Below are 27365 nucleotides of genomic sequence, written 5' to 3'. Positions count from 1 at the left end.
TTAGTGGGCACCTCTTCCCCCTGGCCCTCTGAGAGGGGCCTTGGGGGGCACATATGATGTCCCTTACCCTGCACCATGTGGCAGGCACCACCTGGTGCCTGCCATGTAGTGCAGGAATATGTTGGGTTTCCCTATTTTGCATTGCGTCGAGTGCTGCAGCCTGCAGCACCAGCCGCAATACAAAGTATAGGCATTGAGACCGCTGTGGTGGTGGTCACATCATAATGCCTATGTCGGGACCGCCAACAGCTTGTTGGGTGGTCCCGATTCCCGATAGGGTGGTGGGCGGATGTGAGTCCGCCCACCGTTCTAATCAGCCTCTTTTTTATTGGCCCATAAATTCAGAACCTGAGAACAAAGAGAGAGCCATTAAATTTACATGGCATCTACAATAGGATGCTTCCATGTGGGAATTTCTCCTAAGAAATTTGCATATTCCTTGTTCTATAAGATTTACCATTACTGTGAAAGATAAAAATAAACATACAATCTATGCTGTATATGCAACAGCACATTAAATAATTGTTATTATTTACAATCAAAATAACCTTGACAGGGAAGGCCCAAAGGTTTTGATCAGGGACACTGTCTGAAAGTGGAGCTACTCACAAACAATCAATTTGTGATTAGCATATAAGTAATATATATGAGCATATGAGTAGAATCTTCTTTGAGATGAAGAGCTATGAACAATAGCCTTAAAGACCCTGAACAGGATAAGGGTTATTTTGAGTTAGTTTCACAAAACGTATTGAAAAGTACATGCAAGCTAGAAACAAGATATATGTGGACCAGATATCGAGTTACTGCAGCATGGATGATTGGTTGCCTCCTCTTTTGCAAGATAGAAGCAACGTTTTTGGAAAATGCAGGAAATACATGAGCCTTGACCATTAAACATTCCTGGGCTAAAGCAGCACTGACTGTAGAGAGTGTATTTTGTCTCCATCTGGAAAAACATAGAAGCTGGCATTGAAAACAAAATGCTAGGACCTAAATGTCAATTATCTTTCACAAATAGAGCATAGACGTGAAACATATTTGGCTTTTAGGCAAATATGTTTGTTAAAAGGCCATTGTTGTTGGGAAAGTCTGGAAAGGTGGCTTACTATTTATAATGCTGCTACATTGCTGAATTGTAGTGCTTTTCAGTCAGTGAAAAATCAAAAGTAGAATCTCTGATTGATTAGATTTTTCAAAGTGAAGAAACCTGCTGGGAATTGTGATTCTTTTTTGTATAATTGGTTTACTTCAAGAGATATTTGAGAGATTCATAGATCTGCAGTATCAGCTTCCACAGCACAGATGTCTGGTGTCCAATTCTGTGAGCATGATTGAGAGCTACCAACGATTGCTCTATTGTCCCTGGTTATTAAATGTTTCACTCTCCAGAGAAGTTCTTCATATTCTTGTGTTGTTAAATGAGAATAATCTGAATAAAAAAATCTCAGTAGAGTTTTGTAAAATAAGAAAACTGGTAAAATGGCCGAAATGTGGACTTTCTAAATTATCACAATATTTGATAAGTCCCTGATCCATAGTGGATATTTGAGTAAAGTTTATTCTGAATGGGTCTAAAGCCCTGACTTAGAGTTCGTTAGTTTTTGGTGATTGTGCTAAATCCTGAGGAGAATACCTCCATCACAAGGATAGTAGTGTGGAATTATTTCAACTGATGGTTTCGTCTTGAGCCACTTCTATGATGAGATATGATAAGAATATTCCACTAAAATTGAGTATAGTCATAAATATCTGCTACAAAAATATCTATGTACCAAAATACTGAAGTCAAAATATCTACTTCCATTGACTGTAAAAAATATATATAAAATATTAACTAATATAATAACTATTAAGTAATATATTATATAATATTAACTACTACTACAACTGTATTGAGATAGTATTTTTGACATGAGAAAAGAATTAATAAAAGTATCTATAACAAAATTATACTTTTGCAAAATATTGTGAATTTAATACAAAAAAATTACTAAATAGTAAGTAAAATCATTAATATGTTAATTACTTCTGATATATATTATATAAAATAATTGTTTAAACAAAGAAACGAAAATTAGATATATCCGTATTAAAAATAAATACCTTTAAAGTATATGTTTCATATATTTATTAAACAAATAACAATTATGTTAATGTTTTAAAATATCTTTGTTTTACACATCTCACTTTGATCATATTATGTAAAATACTTAACATTTCTTTAGAAATATTGTACATTATAAATAAATATATGTAAAAAACTAGAACTTGAAAATAAATCATTTCAATTAAAAAAAGACCATAATTATAGAAATATAATGGATGATAAATATTTTGTTTTTTAAATAACTCCTATTCCTCAAAACAAATTCTCTAAATTTATACAGCCATTGTACAGAATTGAAATAGTATTTAAGTAAATATTAAAACAGTTTTAATATCTTTAATAAAGGCCAGTAATCAAAAAATAGAAACACGTCAAAAATATTCACTTTAATTACAATCCTACAAACATTAGAAACAGGTATGGAACAGATTCACAAAGATAAGTGTACACAAATATTAAAATCTACAAATGTAGGTTTCCTTTTGAGTAACTTTACTACTTTTGGCTATTGACTATTTCCTAGAGTAAAGTTACTTAAAAGTGTAGTCTTACATTTCCCCCACTCGCTGAAATAGGGGGTGGAGTGAGCAAGAATGTCAAATATAACCATAAAGTCACTAATAAGAGTGACTTTATGACCTTTATTTGGTGTTCTGCCAACTTAGCCAATGCCTTATGCTATTAATGCTGTAACATTGTTTTATATCGTTCTACATTCAAAATAAATATATCAAATTAATTAACAATAATATTTAACATACAAATATTGTAGCTATTTTATCAACAGTTTAATATGCTTTTAAACATTTCCTTATACTTTATCCTACAGAGACATATGTAGGATAAAGTATAAGGAAATGTTTACAAGCATATTAAACTGTTGATAAAATAGCTACAATATTTGTAAGTTAAATAATATTGTTAATTAATTTTAAATATTTATTTTAAATGTAGAATGATATATAACAATACAGTGAAATGTTACAGCATTAATAACATAATTTTAAATTAAATTGTAACTATTTTGAATATATTAAATTAAAATAAATTTATTTTTCTTAAGTTCAATCATAAAAATTCTCACCTAACATAAATATAATTTATTATTTCAATTATTGAAAGTGGTGTATAGAATAACAGTAATTTAATTATTTTTTAAATAAATATTGATGTTGCATTTCTTTTAGACAGTTTTTTAACATGAACTAAAATGTGTTATATTTTTAAACAGCATAAATTATTTTTCCTTTTTTTTTACGTTAGTGCCTGTGGACATTTTTTTCCCTACTTCCATTATTTTCTATGGAAGGGTGTTGAAGTACCAGTAATTGGCCATGTGTGATGCTGGACTTACTGCAGCACTGACCTGGAGTACATTTACAACTGTTTTGGGACCTTTTTGGCTATAGTAACTATAGAAAGACAGTAATTGGCTTACTTTTTTATGGGTGTGTGCATGTCTTTCCCTTAGCTCCCCCTAGCACATCTTTTCTGCTCACTTAGGGGCCGATTAGGATGGAGGATTTTCCGCCTCCTCCGGGCCGGCGGAAGCCACCTCCGGCCCGGAGGAGGCGGAAAATCCTCTGCGGACTCACCAAAGACCCACCGCCGCATTACGATGGCTGGTGGGTCTTGGTTTCTGTACGCTGCTTTTCCGCCGCGGTCGGATTACAACCGCAGTGGAAAAGCTCTCATTTGGCTGGCAGTGTCTATCAGACACCGCCGGCCAAATTAGGAAGCATTTGAAAACATGCTTTTCCGCGGCGGTTTTTCCGCCGTGGAAAAGCATGTGTACTTTTGATTTTGGGGGCCCGTTGCGGGCCCCCAGGGTGTTGGCGGGTGGGGGGTGCACATGGGGGGTACCTATGGTACCCCCCAGCATTTACATGCACAATGCGGCAGGCACCGCGCGGTGCCTGCCGCTTTGTGCATGTAAATGTTACACATGCAATTTTAACATTGCGGCCGGTGCTGCTTGAAGCAGCACCCGCCGCAATGTTAAATACCCAGGATGTGACCGCCAGGGTGGCGGTCACATCCTAATCGCACATGAGGGAACGCCGCAGCCCATGCGGACGTTCCCTCATACTCTGGGGTCGCGGACGGACTCAAGTCCGTCCGCGATCCTAATCGACCCCTCAGTCTTTCCCCTTTAGGAGTAAGTATTCCCTAGTTTCTACTCATTCCCCTCGGCCCCTACAACATTTACTACCAAAACATACACTGATGTGTGCGGACATATTTTCAATTGTGGTGGAGATTTCAGCGCATAAAAGATAGGAAAGGCAGAGGTATAGACCTCCACAGGCAGTGAATAGCATCTAGTAGTACATTAGTAGTACTGTTGTAGTACTATTAAACACATTACAAAATGCATGTGAATATTTTGAATATGTAGATGCCACCATGCTAATCCTAAGCTTAAAAATTCTGCATATGTTTCAGGTGTGCAGGCTTGGGGTGCCAGTGGTGTAACAACTGAGTTTTCATATATGCTCTCTTCTTAAATCTTGTGCACTACCCAGGCGTACCTGCTCCCTTTGTCATTCTAAACCAAAAGGGCATTGTTTTGACTTATACGGGTTGCTCCCCTCTGTCTGGACAAAACTGTACCTCTCTGATGAGCTGTAACTAGGTTCTTTTATTCATTCCAGATTGGCTTGTGTGAAACTTTATCAATCCAAAGCTGTAATACTGTGTCTGGACTAATAGTCTAATAAAAGACATTTGCCATTTTTCAGCTTGCCATGGATGGCACTGTGCTAATCCTATGCTTAAAGACTTTGCTGTAAAAATGGCAAGAATCTTTGTCCCTTTCTAGCTGATAATGAGTGTGAAGTGAATCTAAATGCCTGTCGGTTGCAATGTATGGGTGTGAAATTTGGGGTTATACCAGAGCAGAGAAACTCCAATTAGTGGAGAACCAGTTTCTACGAAGTGTACTTTCAGTTCCCCAATCCACCCCCACTTTCTCAACCCACACAGAACTGGGACTTGGGTACATTTCTGATCGGATCAAAATCGCACCCTTGATGTACTGGCTAAAAATATGGGTGAACGATGAGATCCCCCTTAATCATTTAATTATTAAGGACTGTCAGACACTGGATAATGCACACAAAATCCCATGGTTGGCATATATAAGAACTGGATTCCAGAGAATAAGACGCATTGGCTTATTTACATCCCCAGAAACTATAACTAAAAAAGATATCCGCTCAACGAAGAAAGCCCTCTTGGATCTTTTCTCTTTAGAGCGGGAAGGGATTGAGATGGGAAAACCCAGGGTAAGAGAAAATTATGCACTGGTCACCTGCACAGGGCCGGAACCGTACCTGGTCACAGTAAATAAACCCTATCATCGGTTTCTTTTGACCAGATTCCGGCTCAACTTAATTCATTATACGTTGGGTGTATATCATAAATGGTGCTCCCCTGAACAAGCAGCCCCCTGCTCTTGTGACAATTTCTCACCTCAAAATACCCTACATTTCCTGATGTTCTGTGAACACTTTATTGAGTGCAGGAGGAAATATCTGTTGCCAATCCTCCGAGAGGCAGGATTTTTTCAAGTTAGACCGGCACTAGTGTACCTAAAACAACTTGGTTCACCAAAAATAATGTTTCATGTTGCCTGTTTTTTAATTGCAGCAAATCGAATAAGGAGGAGAAATGTCACATTTCCACCACTCTTAAATATCTGTGATAAATAGATGCCTTGAACATGTATACTTAATTTTATATGTCATGATATGAGTTTTTAAGTTAAACATTGCTCTATTTCTATGAAATTTTTAATCTTATCGAGATCTATTGTAACTGTAATTGATTGTACATTTTTTAACTCAATTTCGTCGTAATTATTTGTATGTTTATATGACTGTGCTTTTCGTCTTTATATGACATTAATTTATCGAGAATAAAGGAATTTGACTGACTGACTAACTGACTGACTGAGTGTGAAGGAAGTCTTTCTTCAGCTGACTATGAAGAAAAAGGGACTCCGGGCAATGGTAAGGAGGTGGTAATTTTGTAACGGAGAAGTGATAGGGATAAAAGGGGGTAGATTAGGGTGGAGTGGAGTGGGGTAGACTAGGTGGTTTTGAGTAGGGTAGATTGGAATGGAATGGGATAGATTGGACTGAGGGAGATTGGAGTGGAGTGGGGTAGAGTGCTGTGGAGTAGATTAGATTGCAGTGGGCTGAGGTAGATTGGGGCAGAGTGGGGTAGATTGGAATGGAGTGGTGTAGATTAGAGTGAAGTAGCTAGGGTTAGATCGGAGTGGGATAGGTTGGGGTGCGGTAGATTGTGGAGGAGAAGATTGGGGAGGGGTAGATTGGAGTAGAGTATATTCGGGTGAAGTGGGGTAGGGTAGATTGGAGTGGATGGATTGGGGTGGAGTGGGGTAGATTTGAGTGGAATGTGGTAGATTGGAGTGAAGTGGAGTGGAGTGGCATAGGTTTGGGTACATTGGAGTGGAGTGTGGTGGAGTGGAGTAGAGCAAATTAGATTGGAGTGGAGTGGGGTATATTGAGTGGATTACAGTGTGGAAGATCATACGGTGCTAACCAATGGTTCCACTGCAATTAATAACACTGTCTCTGCTTCTTGCTCCTGACTGTTATCCATTGTTGTGAGATAGTGTGCCTGTACATACTCTATCTGCTGCGTTTGAGCAAAGGACGCTATCCAAGCTAGGATTTCTCATCCTCGTCCCATCTTATTAATGATAGCAAAAGGTGCGGCCATTGTGAGGTGTTGAATGCCTTCTCAATGTTCAGTGATGCCATTAGTAACATCAGCTTTTTTGGGGAACTCCTTCATTATGCATAATATTTGTCTGAGATTTAGAAACATATTACATCCCAGGAAAAATCTGTTTTGTTCATGGTGTATGACTTTTGGCAATAGTGATAACAAACCACACAAGAGCAGATCAAGTCTGAAAAAATGTGTGCCTACAACAGTAGCCGTGTGGTACTGGTGGTGCATGTGTGAGACAAGGGTTGCCAAAACCATTGACTGGAAGTCGAGGGAGGCTGACACAATTCCCATCAGACCACCCATGTGGTGGAGTTTACGTCATGTGGGAAATGTTGATCATGCCATCCCAAAACCGACCATATAGTGCCGGTGCAGGAATGGATGTAAAAAGTATCATCATAGCCATGCATCCTAAAGTGATGAAAAATGAAAAGAGTGCAGTGCTCAAATAATAGTGAAGATAAAATTAAAATTAACAATCCGGACTCCTGGAGGCATTGCGACAGAAGTGCGGGTGTTAAAGATTAAAAAGCACGCTGGGTAGCATGACTACCCTCTAGCGCAATGTGATATGGTCGACATGTTTCAGCTTAAGGGCATCTAGCCCAGCTTTCTTCAGGACCGATGACAAAAAATCAGCTACTACAACTACATGCAAAGTGTATAAATGATGAATAATAAACCTGTACTGACAAAGTTACTTCTATATCGAGAGTGTGAATACTTGAGTGTCCACTGCAGGGAGAGAAATGAATCTTCTTCCTGTTAACAAACAAAAGACACTGTATCAGACAACACCAAGTTAAACACACACAACACGGCGCACACACATAGAAACCGTGCAGGCACACATACATGAAAAATATGATTTTTACATGAAACTAAAGCATATATGCTTAATCACACCGAGGCATTTCCTCAGCGTGATACTCACCCAGCTTTGTGTGGGTGACGACCTCACCTCACCCGGCAACCGCTCGGGAGGAAGAGGCCCCGCTCTGTAGTGTAAAAATAGAAGACTCAGTAAGCACTTAACTTTACCGTGTCTTGGCCGAATGACTTTACACTGAGACCCAACAGACGTATGATAGTGACTCTCCTACCATGCCTACCACTGACAGTACCCAGGGCGCGTAAATCTCGCATATTTAATGACATTCAAGGAATAATAATAGTATCCCAACTGTTTTTATGGAATGAGACCTGTTAATGACCATGGCCTATTAGCAAACAAGGCGCAAGGGTGCTAGTAATGTATCTAAACCTGCGCCTAAGACTGGCTGCCTGGAAAGTATTCCCATGTGTCCAGTATTAGATTGTGGGGGAAACAAGAAGATAGCCTCCCCATCCCAGCGCAGAGTCTGTGACAAGTACAAGGCTCTCTCTAGACTCAATAATCACAATCCCCTTAACAAAAAACCTAGATCCTAGTCAAGTAAAAAAGCAAGGTACTGGGCATCCGGGCGTCTCACCTCTCCGTCGGTACCTCGATACTGTTGGCGAGCGGAAGTGGAGGTGAGTTTTGGAAAACGCCCTTCCTCCTAAAATAGCCTCGCTGCACAAAGCACTAACCCTCCGTTATCGAGCGGCTAGGCAGGGTCGCGCAATGATTCCGAAAAATTTCTCTATTCATATAGGAGAGTCAGTAGCTGATTTTTTGTCATCGGTCCTGAAGAAAGCTGGGCTAGATGCCCTTAAGCTGAAACATGTCGACCATATCACACTGCGCTAGAGGGTAGTCATGCTACCCAGCGTGCTTTTTAATCTTTAACACCCGCACTTCTGTCGCAATGCCTCCAGGAGTCCGGATTGTTAATTTTAATTTTATCTTCACTATTATTTGAGCACTGCACTCTTTTCATTTTTCATCACTTTAGGATGCATGGCTATGATGATACTTTTTACATCCATTCCTGCACCGGCACTATATGGTCGGTTTTGGGATGGCATGATCAACATTTCCCACATGACGTAAACTCCACCACATGGGTGGTCTGATGGGAATTGTGTCAGCCTCCCTCGACTTCCAGTCAATGGTTTTGGCAACCCTTGTCTCACGCATGCACCACCAGTACCACACGGCTACTGTTGTAGGCACACATTTTTTCAGACTTGATCTGCTCTTGTGTGTTTTGTATCTTGATATTGGGGAGTGAGCAGACAGGTCATAAAACTTTCCCCTTGACCCCCACACACCCTTTTTGTTTATAATAGTGATAACAGTCTGCTGAAGCAATGTTCTTGAAGTAATGTTAATACATTAGTTATATTACTAGGAGGGCTTCCTCCTTTCATAGTGGATTCATGAAGTTAGGGCCCGATTATGACTTTGGCTGTTGGACTGCCATTGCGGTGGTCGGGAGTTTGGCGCCAAGCCGGCAGCATCCCAACCGCTGCATTACGAGTTTTCTGCTGGGCTGATGGTGTTGTGGCGGTGGTGCCATGGTGGCAGCATGCTTCGGCTCATAGAGAGCCTGCCGCTCAAGCCGCCACCATGGCACACAAAAGTGCAAGAAAAGGGGGCACAACATGTGCCCTCATGCACACGTCTCCTTCCCTGCCTTTCTGCCGACATTTTCATGATGGGGTCTCTCCTATAAACAAGCATTGGAAATGCAATAGGTCTCGCATTAGGAAAGTTTGAGCTATTGGTCTTATAAATGACTTTTTTTTTATTTATGTGTTGTTTTTGAAAATAGCTAAATTAATAGCTTTGTCATTTACAATGCCAATAGTTTTAACTTTTGCAAATGTGACACCTATAGCATTTGTAATTCAACATGTTTTGTATTTACGTGACTTAGATGTATTGATATTGCAAATAACAATGGATTTTAATTTTTTAAAATAATTAATACTTAAATTATTAATGTAATTTGTAATGTCAATACCTTTAAGTTTTGTAAATAACTTTTGTGAAGATTATGTTCAGTGTTTTTTATTGTGACAAAAATCCAAGAACAAAAGTGAAATATTAACATCTTTTTGTGATTTGTAATAAAGCTTGAAAGCTTGAAAACAGCTTGAAACATTGAAAGAACATATTTGAACCAGTGATGCTGTGGTGGTGCTGAGTGATGCTGTGGTTGTGCTGAGTGATGCTGTTGTTGCGCTGTGTGATGCTGTTGTTACGCTGAGTGATGCTCTGATTGCGCTGAGTGATGCTGTGTTTGCGCTGAGTGATGCTGTGGTGGTGCTGAGTGATGCTGGGGTGGTGTTGAGTGGTGCTGTGGTGGTGCTGAGTGATGCTGCGGTGGAGCTGAGTGTTAATGTGGTGGTGCTGAGTGATATTGTGTTGGTGCTGAGTGATGCTGGGGTGGCGCTGAGTGATGATGTGGTGATGCTGAGTGGTGCTGTGGTGGTGCTGACTGTTGCTGGGGTGGTGCTGTGGTGGTGCAGAGTGGTGCTGTGGTCGTTCAGTGTGGTGCTGTGGTGGTTCTGTGGTGGCGCTGAGTGGTGGTGCTGAGTGATGCTGTGGTGGTGCTGAGTGATGCTGTGGTGGTGTTGAGAGATGCTTTGGTGGTGCTGAGTGGTGCTGTGGTAGTGCTGAGTGATGCTGTGGTGGTGCTGAGTGATGCTGTGGTGGTGCTGAGTGGGAGTTGGGGAGAGGGAGAAAAAGGAGAGCAGGGAGAGGGAGAGGGTAAAGAGAGGGAGGGAGAGGAGAGAGAGAGGGGGAGGGAGGAGAGAGAGACGTAGACGGGGAGAGGAGAGGGAAGAGAGGGAAAGGGAGAGAGGGAGAGGAAGTGAGGCAAAGGGAGAGAGGGAAAGGGAGAGAGGGTAGAGGGACTCTCCTCACTACATTTCGTGCCCTAAGGTTTTTTGATGACGTAGGACAAAGGAAGTGTGCAGGTGAGGGGGGGTAGTGGGGGAAATGAAGACATACATTTCAGCAAGATGTCGTGACAATGTATTGGCAAACATAATGGAGTCTACTTATTAAACCTGCAGGGATGGGCGGAAGCTTTAAAACAATGGGGGATTTCGGTAACTGATTTGGAAAAAGCATTATTCATGCAAACAAAACACTGCCCTCCGTGTTTTTTTTAAGCCTAGCAGTATATAAAAATATAATTTTGCAACAGGAGGCAATCTCTACAGTTTAGTAACCATAGGCAATCTGTTTTTAGTGCACAAGAGCTAATGGGGTTCTGCCCTAGGGTACAGTAAAACTATAAACAATGAAATGTGTGCACAGCACAGTGCCACAGACGCCTCTTCCAAATTAAAATGCCAGTTCTGGCTGATGAGCAAATGTTTCCCTCGGGGGGGGGGGTAACAGTGTGCAAACAACAGACTATCAAAACGGAAAACAATGGAATGTGCCTGTTTGTAAGTAAAATGACACCTTGAGTGAAGTCGTGCTAAGTTCAGTCCCACTCCTGCCTGCAAATATTTATGCAGATCGTCTTCAGACTTAAACCGGAGTTGTAAAAACAATCTGGTGTCCAGCAGCATGGCATTTACCAAACTATCTGTTTGTCTGTGCAAGGCAAGCAGCCTCAAGCTCTTCTACTCCCCGGAACTGCGCCATATCGCTGCCAGAGCCGGGTAGTCACCGAGAAAAGGCAGAGTCTACATAACAAGCCCTCTGCTGAAATGGATTGTTTCCAGAACTGCCTCACACTTTAAAGAAACAAGAGGGATAGGGCAGTTTCAATCACGCAAAGCACACTTCTGAAGGGCCAGGAGGGCTGGGTGGAATTGAGTCACGTGACGTGCATTTTTGAGAGGTCGGTGGGGCTGGAGCAGAGTCAGCTACACATACACCTGAAAGGCTGGGTGAGACGAGAAGAGCAGTCTCATGTCAGACCCCCTGTGACAGGCTGATAGCTGGGGAGCATATTTTGTGGGACAAGGAAATCAGTCACCAGGCAAGTGAATCTGAAACAGGCAATATGACTGAAGTGGCGGCGAGACGCGCTCTGTGGTGGGGAAGGGGAGGAGCGTTGAATCGCACGCTTGGGAGAGCAAGCGAGATGAAAGCCTTTCTTTCTTCATACACGGACAAATCTGCTTGCTGGTATGGACTAGCAGTAGCATACTAATCGTCCGGACTCTGCATTCATATTATGTTGATATTTTCTTGAGTCACTACAAAGTAGGAGCATTTAAGTGCAGCCATACTGGTAGTGGTTCGAGGTCAGCTACACTTTTGAGAGGGTCTGGGTGTCAGCTCTCCTACGTGTACTGAGAAACCCACAGCTGCGTTTGTGCTCGGAGGGTGGGGGGAGAGCTACTACCGCGAGGAGGGAGGGGGAAAGCCAGAAATATAGCAGCAGCGATGGAAAGGAACGGTAAGGCGGCAGATGATCAGAGAAGCTGCCTACTACCATGAACGCAGCTTCAGGATACGAAGGTGCAGAAAAGTCAGATCACAGCAGATGAGTTTTAAAAGCTAGCAGCCAGCCACTCGGCTGCCGTCGGAAGCTCCCCACATGGCCTGGCGTGCACACAACTGCATGCAAACACGGGAACACTGCAGCATACGCACAACAACAGATATTATAGTATGTGTAGAAAAGTGCCAAGGGTTGTTGACTGCTCTGTAAGGCCACATGCAAACAACTCCATTCCACACACCAATCCCTGGCAGCAGCAAATGCTATAAGGACAAAATGTCGTAGCAACCTCATGAAGCTGGAAGGCTAGCTAAACTCCGCATGGAGGTGAGACTTGGTTAGTGTTGAAAACATTTACCTTGTGGGAAAACATTTACCTTGTGGGTCTCTGAGCAAAAAGATTTGAAGGATTGAATGTTGGGGGGAAGATGGCGGCTGAGTAGGACGCTCAGTCGGTGAGCTCCCGACTTAATGGACCTGGAGAACGAGGAATGCATAACGTAATGCGGCAACATACTGAAAATGTTTTCCAAACTAAGGAATTAAAGTAGAAATCAAGGAACAACAGATATGAGATGCGACTATAACGAACGGCGGAGCAACAAGGCAACGAAATAACGGAAGAACGGAAAGTCACAAACCCGCTAATACAGCGGTCTCAACAGACTCCAGTACTTCAAGACAATCCCAACAATATATACTAAACCCTCGCGGAATAATTGCTTACCGGATGGTGGAAGCTTTGCCGGCGAGAAAGGGGCGCGCTGGGGGCGAGGTGTCGGACTGCTGCGTGAATGTCCCAGGAGTGTGGGCGAAAGCTGGGATTGCAAGAGCGGCCCACAGGAGAGTGATCGGGAGGCTCAGTTTCCTGTTCCGGGGCACCAGTAGCAGAGACAGCGGCTGCCTTGGAGGTGAGTGGGGCTTGGGTCTGGCGGACTGCAGGTCGGGTGGAGAGACTCGGCGGGAGGCTCCGGTGTGCAGTGCGGTGTGCGGAGGAAGTTGAGCTGAGGGAGAGAAACTCTGGGAAATAAAAGAAGCATTGGAATTTAAGACTGATACAGACTGGTGTAAAATAAAAGAGATAAAGCCGGCAAGGCAGCACATGAATGAGACAGTGCTAGAGGGGGTGGGAAGCCCTGAAACAAACAGTAAAGACAAAAATAAAGGCATAGACACGGACACAGATATTCACTGCAATCAGAAAAATGAACCAGTAAAGAACCCATTAAGGCAGGAAGATACAGAAAGAAAAAGGGTCACAACAACTGTGGTTTCCAACTATAGCCTTCGGAATAGGAATTTCTTAAAACAAGAACAATTTCCAAAAAACATAACGCCCAGGGAAACTACAAAAAAAAAAGGAAAAAAATCCTCTTTTGAGCCTAAAAAATACAAGGATAAAGTAAAAATACCTGGAGACAAAACTGAAACATCTCAGAAATTAGCTCAGAAAACAAGGATCACACCTTCATTGAGAACCTTTTTTAAGGTTCAAAAGCAGCAGACAAATCACGCAAGGAGTGATATAATTCAACCGCCTAAAACCTCACCAGAAACCCTTCCCTACACACACCTTAAAACTTCTAAGATAACAACTACTACAGTAGGTGTAGAAGTTGATCTGGAAAATAAAGTAGCTGAGAAGTCTAAATATAACTACCCCCCTCACAAAATGGCTGAAGGCACAACAACACCAACGAATACAACAGCCATAATAGAAGAATCAGAAGAACCAGAAGAGACAGTAACAGAAGCAGATGCAATAGGAAGAGCGCAAAATAGTAGTCAAGAACCAGAAAAACATACTGGGAACGATGGAGAACCAGGCGCTAAAACTACTAAAAATCCAGCAGATGAACTTCTGGAAAAAATATGGTCTGAAATGAAAAACAAGTTTGCTATATCTGAAGCAAAGCAGGATAGGATTCAAGAAGTGTGCGAAAAGCTAGATTATAAACTAAACGCTCTAGGGGAAAGAGTCACAGCTATAGAAGAGGAAGTGAGCGGATTGAGCAAAAAGGTGGAAAGTAACAAGAAGGAGTTATACACATTAAGACAAGAGGGGAAATTCATGAGTGATAAACTGGAATCTCTTGAAAACCAAGCGAGGAAAAATAACATAAGAATCCTAAATGTTCCAGAAAAACAAGAAGGTACTGACATAAAGAAATTCATTGTAGACTTATTAGTGGAATATTTCCCATGGAGTGACGCCAAGTTGCTAGAAGAAGATATTCAAAGAGTCCATAGAGACCCGTTTGGGAAGGCTAAAGACAGAAAAACGCCCAGGAAAATACTGATAAATTTCAAAACTTATACACTAAAAGAGAAAATCCTGAGCGAGGCCTTAAAAAAGGGAAATTACGATAAAGACTCCTGGTCTTTTAGAATCAGATATGTCCAAAGCATCTCAGGACAGACAATGGGAGTTGGGAAAGCACATGCCAGAGCTCCAATCCCTAGGAGCCACAGTACAAATGAAGTTCCCACCATCTTTACGAATAATGTGGCGAAACAAAATGAGAAACATTAGAGAGCCTGAAGAAGTAAAAAATCTGATCAGCCTAATGAAAGATACAATCCAGATGGAAAACACTACAATTTGAAAAAGATAAAATTTGTTGCCGGCGTAAAGAAAGTAAAAAAGATATTCCAGGTCCAAAGAGGAGGAGCCCAAAGGGGTCAAGATAAAAACCCCAAGAAAAAAAGAAGGAGGCTTCCCAGGGGAGGGAAAGAACAAAACACAAAACCAGAAATGTAAAAAAAAATATACAAAACAAATTGGGTGGGGTGCAAAATGGGGGAAAAAAGAAAAAAAAATTTAAATCCTCAAATATGGAAAGAAAATTGGGAAAGAATGGAACTCCGTCATCATAACATTGAAGCTATTGTGACAAATAAACAAAAAACTATAAAAATAAATAAATACAATGGGAGAAGTCAATAAAAATATTAAAATATTATGCTGGAATGTGAATGGCATGAGAACAAAAAGCAGAAGAAACAAAATTCTTGAATACCTTAAATTATCTGAAAGCGAAATTATAATTCTGCAGGAGACTCATCTAGTGAAAGAGGAATGGGACCAAATCATGAAAAAAGTAAGATGGGCGGATATACATATATGCACAAATCAAGAATGTAATATTAAAGGTGTAGCTATCATTCTAAAAAAATCCCTAAATGCAACTTTGGAATCTTCGGAAGTAGACAGCAAAGGCAGATGGGCACTAGCGAGAATAAAAGTGGGGTACTCAGCGTTGACAATAGCAGGGTATTATGGTCCAAACCTTGACGATTCTGAGCCTTTACAGAAACTATACACACAGTTACTATTAACCAACGCCCCAATAATCTTAGGAGGAGATTTTAACATTATCCTAGATCCTAAAACCGATAGATCCCCCCCAGGAAGAAATACTAATTCTCCTAATTTGCCAAAAATGAGGGAGTGGATCGGTATCTATAAGAAAGACTTGGATCTAATGGATATGTGGAAGGAAAAAGGAGATAAGAGCCAACCTTTTACACTTCACAACAAAAGATTGGGACACAAATCTAGAATTGATTTCTTCCTAGTAGAAAGAAGATTACTGGAAAATGTAACAAAGTTAAGTCATATCCCAGCCCACCTATCAGACCATTCCGCTGTACAATTAACACTGCAAATCAAAACTGCCCAGATAAATAGAAGGTTTACGGTGGAGAGAGTCATGTTCTCAGATCAGAAAATTGTACAAACACTTAAAAAAGAAACAGAAGACTTTTTCGAAAACAATAAAACAGGAACCTCAAAACAAATAGTTTGGGACACTTTTAAGGCCATACTAAGGGGCAAACTACTTAGTCTTGGTGCACATAAATCAAAGAAGGAGAAACAAGAGATAACAGACTTAGAAAAAAATATAAAAACCCTAGATACTCAAATTTTAACAGAAAAAGATCCAGACAGAAAAGAAGGCTTACAAAAAGATAGACAAAGACAAAAAGATTCGCTGAGTAACATACTAGAAGAAAAATTAAAAACCAAGTGGGAAGCAAGCAAGCTGGCAAGCCACGAGTATGGGGAGGGTTGTGGGAAATGGCTTGCATGGAAATTAAGAACTGATACGGCAAGAAATAGAGTAAAAACTCTAATAAGACAAGATCAAGATCAGACAAGCCTAACTTCAGCGGAAGGGGAAATTAGAAACGAATTTATGACCTTCTTCTCAAATTTATACACTAAGGATGTCAACCCATCTGAAGAACAAATCAAGAGGTATCTAGCAGACATGCCAGTCTTAAAACTGTCGGAGGAGGAGAAGATGGAGTTAAATAAAGAAATTTCACCAACTGAAGTTAAAAATACAATAAAAACCCTAAAAAAAGGAAAAGCAGCAGGCCCAGATGCACTGCCCAACGAGCTCTATTTGACCTTAATAAACACATTAGTCCCACATATAACAGAGCTAATAAATATGGTTTTTAAGCAAAAGGAAACGATGCCAGACACCTGGAATGATGCTGTAATAACAATCATTTTAAAACCAGGGAAGGATCCCAAAAAATGCGAATCATATCGACCGATATCTCTGCTTAATGCAGATTATAAAATTTTTACTAAAATAATGGCAACAAGATTGGGAAAATTTATGCCTCAACTTATACATTCAGATCAAAAAGGCTTCACAAAAGGAAGACAATTACACGAATTAACGCATGAACTTATAAGTGCTATAGATATAGCTACGGAAAAAAATATTACTTTAACAATATTAACAGTCGATGCCGCTAAGGCATTCGATAGAGTGAACTGGGCTTTCCTGAACAACATAATGACTAAAAATAACTTAGGGGACTCTTTTTTACACGCAATAGGAGAAATCTATAAAAACCCAAGATCAAGAATTTTGGTTAACGGTAGTCTTACGAACAACATCAAAATTGGTAGAGGCACTAGACAGGGGTGTCCTCTTTCACCCCTGCTATTTAATCTATATATAGAACCCCTAGCAAATCAACTTAGATATTGCAAAGAAATCTCTCCCTTTGAATACCAAGGATGGGAGAAAAAGCTGGCTCTTTATGCAGATGATTTGATGCTATTTACAGATGAATATGTAAAATCCAAACCAGCGATAGAAAAAATAATCAGCAAATTCGGGGAAGTTTCAGGATACTTAGTTAACCATGCAAAAACAGAAATAATGACATGGAACACACAGTTTAACAGCCCCAACATAAAGGAAGAGATAAGATATCTAGGCATCTTGGTAAATCAAAACCTTAACAAAATAACACAAAACAATCTGAATAAAGTAGCTCGAGAGGTGCGAAAATTGCTTAAAGTATGGTCTAGCCTTCCTTTAAGCTTTATAGGGAGGTCCAATATCATAAAAATTAGTATACTCCCAAAATATACCTTCCTATTTAACACTATTCCTTTGGATTTTAAAAAAACCGAGCTAAAAAGGCTGCAAGGGGAAATAGCAAGTTTTATATGGGCCTCCAAGGGAACTAGAATATCCTGGAAAAAACTTAGGAGAAAAAAAGAGAAAGGAGGAATAGCAAGTCCCGACTTAACAGAATACTGCAGAGCATTTCAATTTAAAAACATTCGGTCTCTTCTAAGAATACACCAATATTACCCGGAATATTTGAAAGGAATGACAAAAGCTGAGGATCATTTTCTTTTCAAATTTGGTCACCAAAAGTACTTCAAGAAAATTAAGCTAAAAGTTCTGAAGGAGGCGGCTAAACTCTGGATACAAATCAGATTGATATTAAAAATCCCCTATTATAGTGCAATGGCACCGATATGGAACTCTCCCGGAACTCCGGACTGTTTAAAAGATGTCATGGCTACCCCCTTAAAACAATGTAACATCGAATATTGGGGTCAACTTTTGAATGGAACAACATTAATATCATGGGAAGAACTGAATAAGATCTCCAATAGAAGAATATCAAAATTCAAATTTTATCAACTAAACAGTTGGGCAAAGACACTACCAAAGTACGATAAAGAAAACAAGACCGTTGAAAAAGAAATGATAAAAATCTTACCCATAAAGAAGGAGGTAGCAAAATGGTATTGGACTTTTATAGACAATGAAGAGGAAAGCTCCCAGATGGTAGAGCAAATCTGGGGAAAAGACCTGGCTTCAGAAGATCTAGTAAATATATGGGAAGATTCCATAGAGAAATGTTGGTCAACATTAAAAACAGCGGCACTAAAAAGAAATCATCTGTACACCCTGCATAGAGCCTATTGGACACCGAAAAAGCTTTCAAAATTTAAAAATGCGGGAATCAAAAAATGCCCAAAATGTGGGGAAGAGAAGGCGGATGATGTCCATATGTTCTGGAGCTGCCCATCTTTGAGAACATTTTGGGAAGGAGTTGGTAAGACGTTGAATTCAATATTTCAAAAACATCTAAATGTAAGTACAACTCTTATTCTCTTCGGGATTGATAACACAACGGGGGTAGCTAAACTAACAGTAATGGAAGCAAAATTACTCTTTGTACTAATGGTGATAGCTAGAAGGGAGATCTGCATTAAGTGGATAGGTCCTCATCCCCCGACACATGTAGAGTGGTTAAACTCAGCTATCAAAATAAATAAATTAGACAGAAGGGGAAAAACTAGTAAGAGGTTCAAGTATTGGGAAATCATGGAGAAACATCTGACCTCCGAGGATCGGGCGTAACACACTGTCCTATGATTAATGCGAAAGCGTATTCTATGTTATGAGTATGATACTCATAGAAGTAGCCAAGGTGGCTAGCTCCCTCCCTCTCGACTACAGATATGTTAATATGTAAATGGAAAAGGTTCTCCTCTGATCAAGCAAGACAAGGGAAAACTCCCAAGTAAAGAGAGACCATTGGGCAGTGACGGTACAAAAAGGAAAGCTTCAGAGGTAGAAATCAAACTTTCCAAAATACATAAAATTTTCGCAATATGAGGATTAAAAAAAAAAAAAAAAAAAAAAAAAAAGAGACTTGGTTAGTGTTTTCCAATTTGCTAGAGTTATTTGTATAGCCTATCAGAAAAGATATTGTGGGCAGGATGTTAGGATAGAATTCCACGGTCAAAATGTATATAACAGATGGGTAGAAAGCTGACCGATATAATTTGGAAACAGCCAGGATTGTTCAAACAGATAAAGATTAAAAAACCAGAACAGCAAGAGCCTTACTAAGATTATCGAATGATACTTAAACAGCCACGCTTAGAGAAGTCCGTGTGCTTCCAGCACTGGAAAGCACGGGAATATCAAGCGGCAAAAAAAACGTTATACACATAATCAAAATAAACTAGCCTCACAGACAAAACACTGGTCTCAATGAACGTTAGGAGTCCAGTAGCTGGGCGATTAAAAAATCGGTCATGGGCTTCATGATTAAAATAATGAACACGAGGCAACTTAAAACAAGTTTAAAAAAATAGAAGTACACTGGGAGGGGGGAAGAGAAATGCGAGAGACGGCCTGGCGGCCATCAAAGTGAAAGTACGGCCAGCCGGCCGTGAATAATTAGGGGAGGAGAAATGCCCGAGGGCAGAGCGCAGGCTGGGGGAAGCTGTGGGAGGGAAGCAGATGGTTTTGATGCATGCACACGCATTTTAGCTCAATGCGCTTGCGCATTGACCTAAAAGCGCACGGGCACAGCATCAAATCGCCAGTTTGGTTAAACTCTGGATACGCCCCTATATCTCTCGCCAGCTCGAATGCGCAAGCGCATTGGCAGGCGAGCCCTAAAAGGTCAGCATTAAGGTAGATCGTAATCTGCACGACTGTTCCAGCATCGCTGTCAGAGACCACCACTTTCTTCACTGCTGCCCTTCCAGATCCAGGATCCTGGCAGTGGTGGTCTTGCATCGGTCCAATCTCCTACCTCGTAATCGGGTGGTCAGACCGCCACTACCGGTACCGCAGTCTTGGGACCACCGTAATCGTAATCAGGCCCAAAGCCTTTTTCACTACAAGTTCCTTTTTATTTTCAATGAGAAAAGTGCATTTAAGGCCAAACCTTCCTATACTGAAGCAAGTGCTGAGAAAACCTCAGCTTTAGTCTTTGTTTGAAATAACCTTTGAGCTCTCAGACTGGATAACGTGCATTACTTGAATGTTATCGCAAAATGTTAAGGAGTCATTTTGATTGCTTTTTAGTCTGCCTGCGCAGCCCTGTACACATGCAATCCCACAACGCAAACACTGCTATCTTAGGCAAACATCTTTTCAGTTTTCACGAGGGATGGCTGTACTTCTGTCATTAGCGCAAGAACATGGAATAAAAAGGCAACTGACATCTTATACCATGGAGAGCTAAACAAATTCTGCAGGAGTGATTAATGTATGTATTGTACGTTTTATGTGGAGTTAGACTTTGTGTTGCAGATGCTGTGCCTCCCTCTGAAGATGTGTTTTTCAATGAGAGCTCAGAATGGAACCGTTGTTATTGCTTTACGACTCCAGGCATAACTGAAATTCTGCAGCAGTGGTTCTTAACCTGTGGTCCGGGCCCCCCTGGAGGTCCAAGAAGTCTACACAAGGCGTCAGCACCTGCTTAGAACATGTAATATTGTTAACAGATTAATAAAGTACATAAAAAGAAAGAAGCAAAATGTACAATTGAAAATTTTTAAAGCAATCTGTAAATGTGAAGGAACTTGAAATTGGAGGCTAAAAACATAGTATCCTTAAATTGGTTCATAGTAGTAGTTCAAGTGCATCAAACAGAATATTATATGATTGTTTAGTGGCCTGCATTGAATTTTAAAAAGCTCCAAACTTTAGTGCATTTTACCAGGTCGTGTGAGCACAGCTACCTGAATAGGGGTGCACTTCAGTGGAAGGGCTGGTGTGTTTAACTTCTGGGCCACTGCTTTATTTTTGTATTTTTTGTTTTTGCATATTTTGCAACAAAAACATTTAGCATTTAGCAAAATGTGTACGGTTCCCAAGGGAATACTATTGATTTTGCCAATGTTTGACTTTCGTTAGAAATTTTCTATACTCTAAATTGAATATACAGGCATAAGAAGCTGTGCCCAACGTGTTAGTCTCACATGAAGTAAACAGGTGTCTGTTCTTGGATAAAGTAGGGCGCTCATATGAAAAGATGAGGTGGTTTCAGAACCACTGGCAGGAGTCAGAACCTGTGATCAGCCACTACGTCAAGCACACACAAGGCTAATTGGGCCTCCAGTCAATATGAGGGCTGGACTGGCTGTTTCCCCTCGAGGCTGGAAGAGTGGGAGCTGGTTTTGCTGCTGGGTCAGTTTTGCAGCAGTGCTGCAGTATTGGCCTCCAGCAATAAAAGCAGCAAGCAAGCATTTCCAACCTCCCGGAGCCAGGCAGTGCTTCCCTAGGGGCTGGTCCAGAAAATTGCCTGGGCACAAACCTACCCACATTTATGCTAGTTAATTTGATTGTTGGGCTGGCGTACACTGGTGGCTGGCTTGTACCGAGGGTGGTGGAGCAGGGTGCACAAAACAAATAATTAAAATGGACTTACCTTGGTGACTTGCATCGTGACGCCCTCCTCCCTCGGGTTTCTTCACCGGAAGCTCAGATGCTGGAAACTGCCCTGCCCAATCCTGGCTCTGCTTTCACAGCATGAAAGCAGAGCCAGGATTGGATAGAGTGGGCTCTCCTATCGCTGCCAAGAGCACTGGAGGCCTGTGCCTTCTCTAACCCAGCTGTCTAAATCAGCTAGGTTAGAGAACTTTAAAATGCGCATGTCTGGCTGGCCAGCCGGCCAAAGAGACATGCACATTTTAAAGCGCATAGCTCTCTGCTGCTGCCACTCGGCAGCGCTGGCCCGCCCCATCCTGACACTTCGTTCAGGATGGGTTGCTGAAAAATAAAACGGTTATAAATGAACTTTGTTACCATTTTATTTTTCAGCTCTGGGGCTTGTGGGGCAACGCTCCTCCGCTCAAATAGAGGAGTTGCCTCTGCTGGCATATCTAATTGTATCCTGATTCCTTATTCCCTGCTTGTTAGTGATCTGCCAAAAGCAGCCAAACCGTTATGTGTTATTCTAATACTTGACAACTACTGCTTCAGTATGCTGCGGGAGAAGAGAAGAGGGACAATGGAGTGAAGGTGAAATAGGACCTTATTATTAGGTCTGGAAAATGCAGGACATCCTTTTAAGGCCATGATTGCAAGGCGGGCTAGGATGATATATACAGCACCCCGAAAATACTGCTAATGCCGCAAGCTGCTTTTCTTAGTTACAGTAAATACCTCCTACTCTGAGTTTCCCTGTAGAAATTTAGAAATTGTATGTCACTTCCCCATAGCATCTCCACGCTTCCCTTACTGTTGGATATGGGTTGTCGCTCGATCAGCGACCAGGCCCAACTGCGCCCACTTTTATTGTGGGCACGTTTATGGAGAACTCCCGAACTTGCTAGCTACGCGGAGGGCCTAATGGAAATATTGTTAATGCCCTGCTGGTCAAAAATCGGGTGGCTTACCAATGTTAAAACAATGTTTGACAGTCTGGGTCTTGGAGATGCTTGGGCATTCAGGAGTGCTTCCCCTAAATCTGTCCTTAAAACTATGTATTGGCAGTGTGTAGCTAACAAACTAAACTCAAACCCCAAGCTTAGTAGGACATCCACTGAGTTCCTTAGGATCAAGGATGTCCTCCTTTGCGAACTGTATATGGATTTGATTTCTAAATCCTTTGATCGAGCGCTGTACTTCAAGTTCAGGGTATGTTTGCTCCCACAGAGAGAATTGTCTGCCCGCTGGAACATTCCAGCACAAACCTTTCCATTTTGCATATTTTGCACTTCTAGAGTGGAGTCTGTCGCCCACTTTTTATTTGAATGCCCAGCCTATAAAACTCCAAGGTCTTTGTGGCTAAAGCCCTTATGCAGCGAGCTGGGTACCAGACACCATATAGTCGCTTTGCGAATCTTGAGGTCAGATACCCGGCCCCTGTATGTTTGTGGTATGGCCAAATACCTTGGCTGGGCTTGGTCAATCAGATGTAAAAGGCTAAAACTCATTGTTTAATTGCGGTCATGTATTGGACCCTCTTATCTAATTTATTGGAAAGTGTATCATTTTTATTGATTTGATTAGCCAATGGATTTTAACTAACATGGTTTTACTTTGCTGTTTTATGTAATGTTTTTATGATATTTTTATTATCGAAATAAAGCTGATTGACTTGACTTGACTTGAAATTGCATGCAGAGTTATTGAACTCCACACCAAAATTCCTCATGTATCAGCATTTAGAAAAGCTGCCAAATAGTACACCAAAGTAAAAGCATTTTCATATTCATGCAAATATGATTTTGTTCCTTTAACTCTGTTGTACGATGGTACTCACACTGTTAACTTTGGAGGGATTTTGAAAGAGTCATAACAAACTAAAGTAATTGTCCTCTTTGTTATAGGTGCTGTGGTTTGGGCTTTTAGCCCACAGTGACAGTCATGCACTTATGCCACCAGTTTCTCTTTGTTGGCTTTCTTCTGGTTCTCATCTTACCAGGAAATTTTGCCAAAAATATCAACTTCTACAATGTGAACCCTCCAATGGATCGTAAGTAGCTACCACAATAACTTTGCTTCTTTATATTTTATGGTGTATCTTGATTTATAATTAATCAGTCCGCTTGTCAGTCATGTATTTTATTTTGTATATCAGACTGCATGGAATATGAAAATCGTTTTTACTCAATAAGGAGTGTCTCGTAATTAACTACCTCTTTGCAAACACTTGTGTATGGAGGGTTAGCATTGCAAGTTAGTCACAGTGTACCGCACCCAGTAATTTGCTGGGTACAATGAAGTCCCCTCCCTCTGATGTATGGAGGTCAAACCTGTTGAAATTTACCATTGTAAAAAGGCTTGGAATATATAGATTTTGCAGAAAGCACCAAAATCTTTATGTTAAGCCACATTTTAGGGCATGCATCATCATGGGTGCTATTTACTACATCGGTTAACTTATGAACCCCAGTGTATCCTTTTCTTATGGCTGTAATAACTATTTCCTACCTGTTAGAGGCACTCATAATGAAGGCCAAAGTCTTATTTTGATTACATTGGCAATATGAGGGAAATGACTATTTGAAGGAGTTCATTACAAAAGGTCAATGAAAGGTCAATGAAACCTTGGTTAAAGTAGGCCTGGGGGCAAAATGTAAAATGTACTTGCGTAATTTTGAGAATTTAGCTTAATGCTTGTTACTTAAAATTCCTAAAATTGCACCATTGCACCACTTTATTTTGCAATGGTGCAATGGCGCATTATTTGCGGTAAACATTTATTCCAGGGGATATTCTCAAGAAAGTGTGATAATCTTCGCAAAATTAGCTCAACGTAACTTTGCACATCACAGTCTGTCGCGGGAAAATAATGCTGCGTTAACGTATTCTCAACACGGCGGTACCAAGCGAAAGACTCATGATGACGGTCAAATGTCCGCGTTAAAATGAACACAATGTGGAAAAAATGCGAAACACGAACGTGAAAATAGTAGCGATGAGGCCAATCGCCATACAAGCATCAGTGATAACCAGCGACAGGCCTGCGATTCCCACGGATCATACAAGAAAATGCTCCATAAAAGCAGAGTAAACAAGCATTTGCAATGCAATAGGTCTCGCATTATTAAAGTTTGAGCTATTGGCATTGCTAAATAATGCAACACCAATAGCTTAACTTTAATATTGAGAGACCTATTGCATTGCAAATGCTTGTTAATTCTTGCCTGTTTGTGGGCTTGTCAGGCTGGACTGCTGATTTTTCTGAAGAAAATAAAATCCTGCTGTAAGCCTAAATGAACAGACTCTGACATGCAAAACAGGTATATAGCATATGAGGGCAACCTGAAAACGTGTTTGTTATGGTGTACGTCATGATCTTCTACTGCTGCATTGACTTGCTATGCTATGAAAATTTGCTTTTGGTGGCACAGTCGCATTGCTCAAATGGGTGTAATTTCTGATATTTACGTTTCCCTCATTTTCATTGCTTGATTTTACTCGCAAAAAAGTGTCACTCATAGTCATTGAAATGTCACTCATAATTTCCCTAAAATTATGAACACGTCACTCATAGCAATCTGAAACCTTAGCAGCTATGGTGATGTCAGGATCTAATTGCACCGCCATCTTTCCTGAAACAGACATTTTCTCCCTCTAGATAATTAAGTTTAATGGCCCCGTAACATGTGCTCGTTGCTCACCCTAGGGAACCTCACTCTGATAAAAGGCCCTCACTTCTCGACTGACGTGCAGTTCTTCTCTTCCCGCGAGAAGAATGCATGTCCCTGACCTTGTCCTGCGCGAGCCGCTTCAGGAAGGTGTCTTTTAAATGCCATTAGCATTTTTAGCGCGCGGCGGCTGCCTGATTGTTGTCGACTCTCTTGGCAACCTTGTGACCCTTTAACTGGATTGAGTTTAGGGTTAATGCTACAAGTGCAAGTCTGTTGAGGGTTGGTGGAGCCCCTTCAGTGTGTTTGAAGTTTTGCTCACTAGCTCGCATGTTCTAAGTTACATTTTATTACTAGCCCATTGATGTTGGATGAAGTTAATATTTTACTTGCAGTTTCCTGATCGACAGTATCCCTTGGCTAGTTCAGGCTTCTCGATGCTTCTTATTTCCAGGCATCATACAGCGCCTGGAATTAACAGAGTAGGTGATACAATTAGCTCGCAATGGACCGACAGTCAACATTTCAACTAGATATACATTTCTTGGAAAACGAGAGCAGCTCAAGAGACCCTGTAATATTTTTTTTAAGTTTCTGTTGTCGGTTTAGGGTATGTTCCTTAATTCCAAAATTCACATAATGTACACTTTCATCAGCCAATTGCTTTAACTGGGCCCTTCGATTGTCTTGGAGAACAGCACTGCACCGCTGGCTAGACCAAGGCAAGTAGTTACATGACGTCATGAAGGAGGCTGTGGCGCGAGGACCTGCCGGGGGCAAGCAGACTCTACACCTGAAAGCTGCCCTCTCTCTGGCACTGCTCCTCCTCCTGCCAGCTGTTGCTGCCTTGGGGCGCAAGCTCCGCAGACCTGGGCTCGTGGGGCTCTCGCGAGATGGGGTCGTCATGATGGGGGGCATCTTCACGGTCCATCATGACTGACAGTACCACAAAACCAACTTCACAGAGAGGCCGGCGTCGATCACCTGCCAAAGGTACTGTTCTCTTCTACGTACACTTTTTGAGCCCAGGTTGCAATGCGGGGTAGGGGGCAGTGATATTGTTTGTCACCCCTGTGCAACACTGTGTAGCCACCATTAAGCATTCCGACAATTGGTTTTTAAATTAACAGGACGCTTTGCTAGTTTTAGGAGCACTTTCATTATGGCTGATTACTGTTTGTTAACATGGTGTAAAATGGAGTTTATTGATCGATTAATAAAGAGCATAGCTTAGCCCATAATTGGATAAGATAATAAAGGATCTATAGCTATCTTATAAGTGAAATATAGTCAGTATACATCCTAAAAAACATGTGACAATATCAATATGTTTGAAATAGCTTGAGAAAACCACTTTTGAAACGCACCTTGCAATTGGAACAAGCGGCACTAAAAGTGACCGCGAAAGCGATCGCTATTGTAAAAAAAAAGCACGCCGGCGAGTGGTGTGTGCAATAGGAAAAGTTAGGAACCAATCAAATCTCTACTTTTAAAGTCACATGGCTTTGCGTACGCTTATGATGCGCTTGCGCAGCTCTTTCAATACGAGTACGCATGATGTTCTACCGCGATTTGTGTAATTATTTTTAAAAGTAATATATGATTATTACAAGTATTAAAAAAATTCATAGTTATCCCAAATGTCTGCCCTTAGTATGTACATTAAATACATAAATGTTTTAAACCAAGTAGAAACATTGCCGCCTTTCGCGCACAGAACGCCGTACATGACGTCACATCGAAGCTTTAATGCGACGCGTAACGTCAAAGCATATTCGTACCGTATGCGCGGGTACACACTGAGTATGATAATTAGTACAAACTATGGTGCGATCACCCTCTCAGTGACAAATCAGCGCTCAGGGTGCGCTAAGGAGAATGATTAGAAGTGCTGACTCATTGCAGATTCGATTCTGGGCCTGCCTCTGCGTACATTATAACACCGCCCCATCTCTCTCTGTTGTTAATTGTTAAT

The 27365-nt window shown here is 41.1% G+C and overlaps 1 protein-coding gene across 1 annotated transcript in view; it reads left to right on the top strand.

Moving 5' to 3' along the window:
- LYPD6B (LY6/PLAUR domain containing 6B) overlaps positions 1 to 27365 on the top strand; it is a 286780-nt gene that overhangs the window by 221826 nt on the left and 37589 nt on the right. The window contains exon 4 of the mRNA XM_086958855.1: positions 23627 to 23772. Within this exon, the coding sequence (XP_086814981.1) occupies positions 23664 to 23772 (109 nt within the window). The 5' untranslated portion in view covers positions 23627 to 23663. The remainder of the gene's footprint in view (positions 1 to 23626; positions 23773 to 27365) is intronic.

The sequence above is a fragment of the Lissotriton vulgaris genome, chromosome 2_1 (assembly GCF_964263255.1).
Source record: "Lissotriton vulgaris chromosome 2_1, aLisVul1.2, whole genome shotgun sequence".
NCBI lineage: Eukaryota > Metazoa > Chordata > Amphibia > Caudata > Salamandridae > Lissotriton > Lissotriton vulgaris.
Note: the sequence above shows the minus strand (reverse complement) of the source record. Positions and strands in the feature narration are given on the sequence as shown.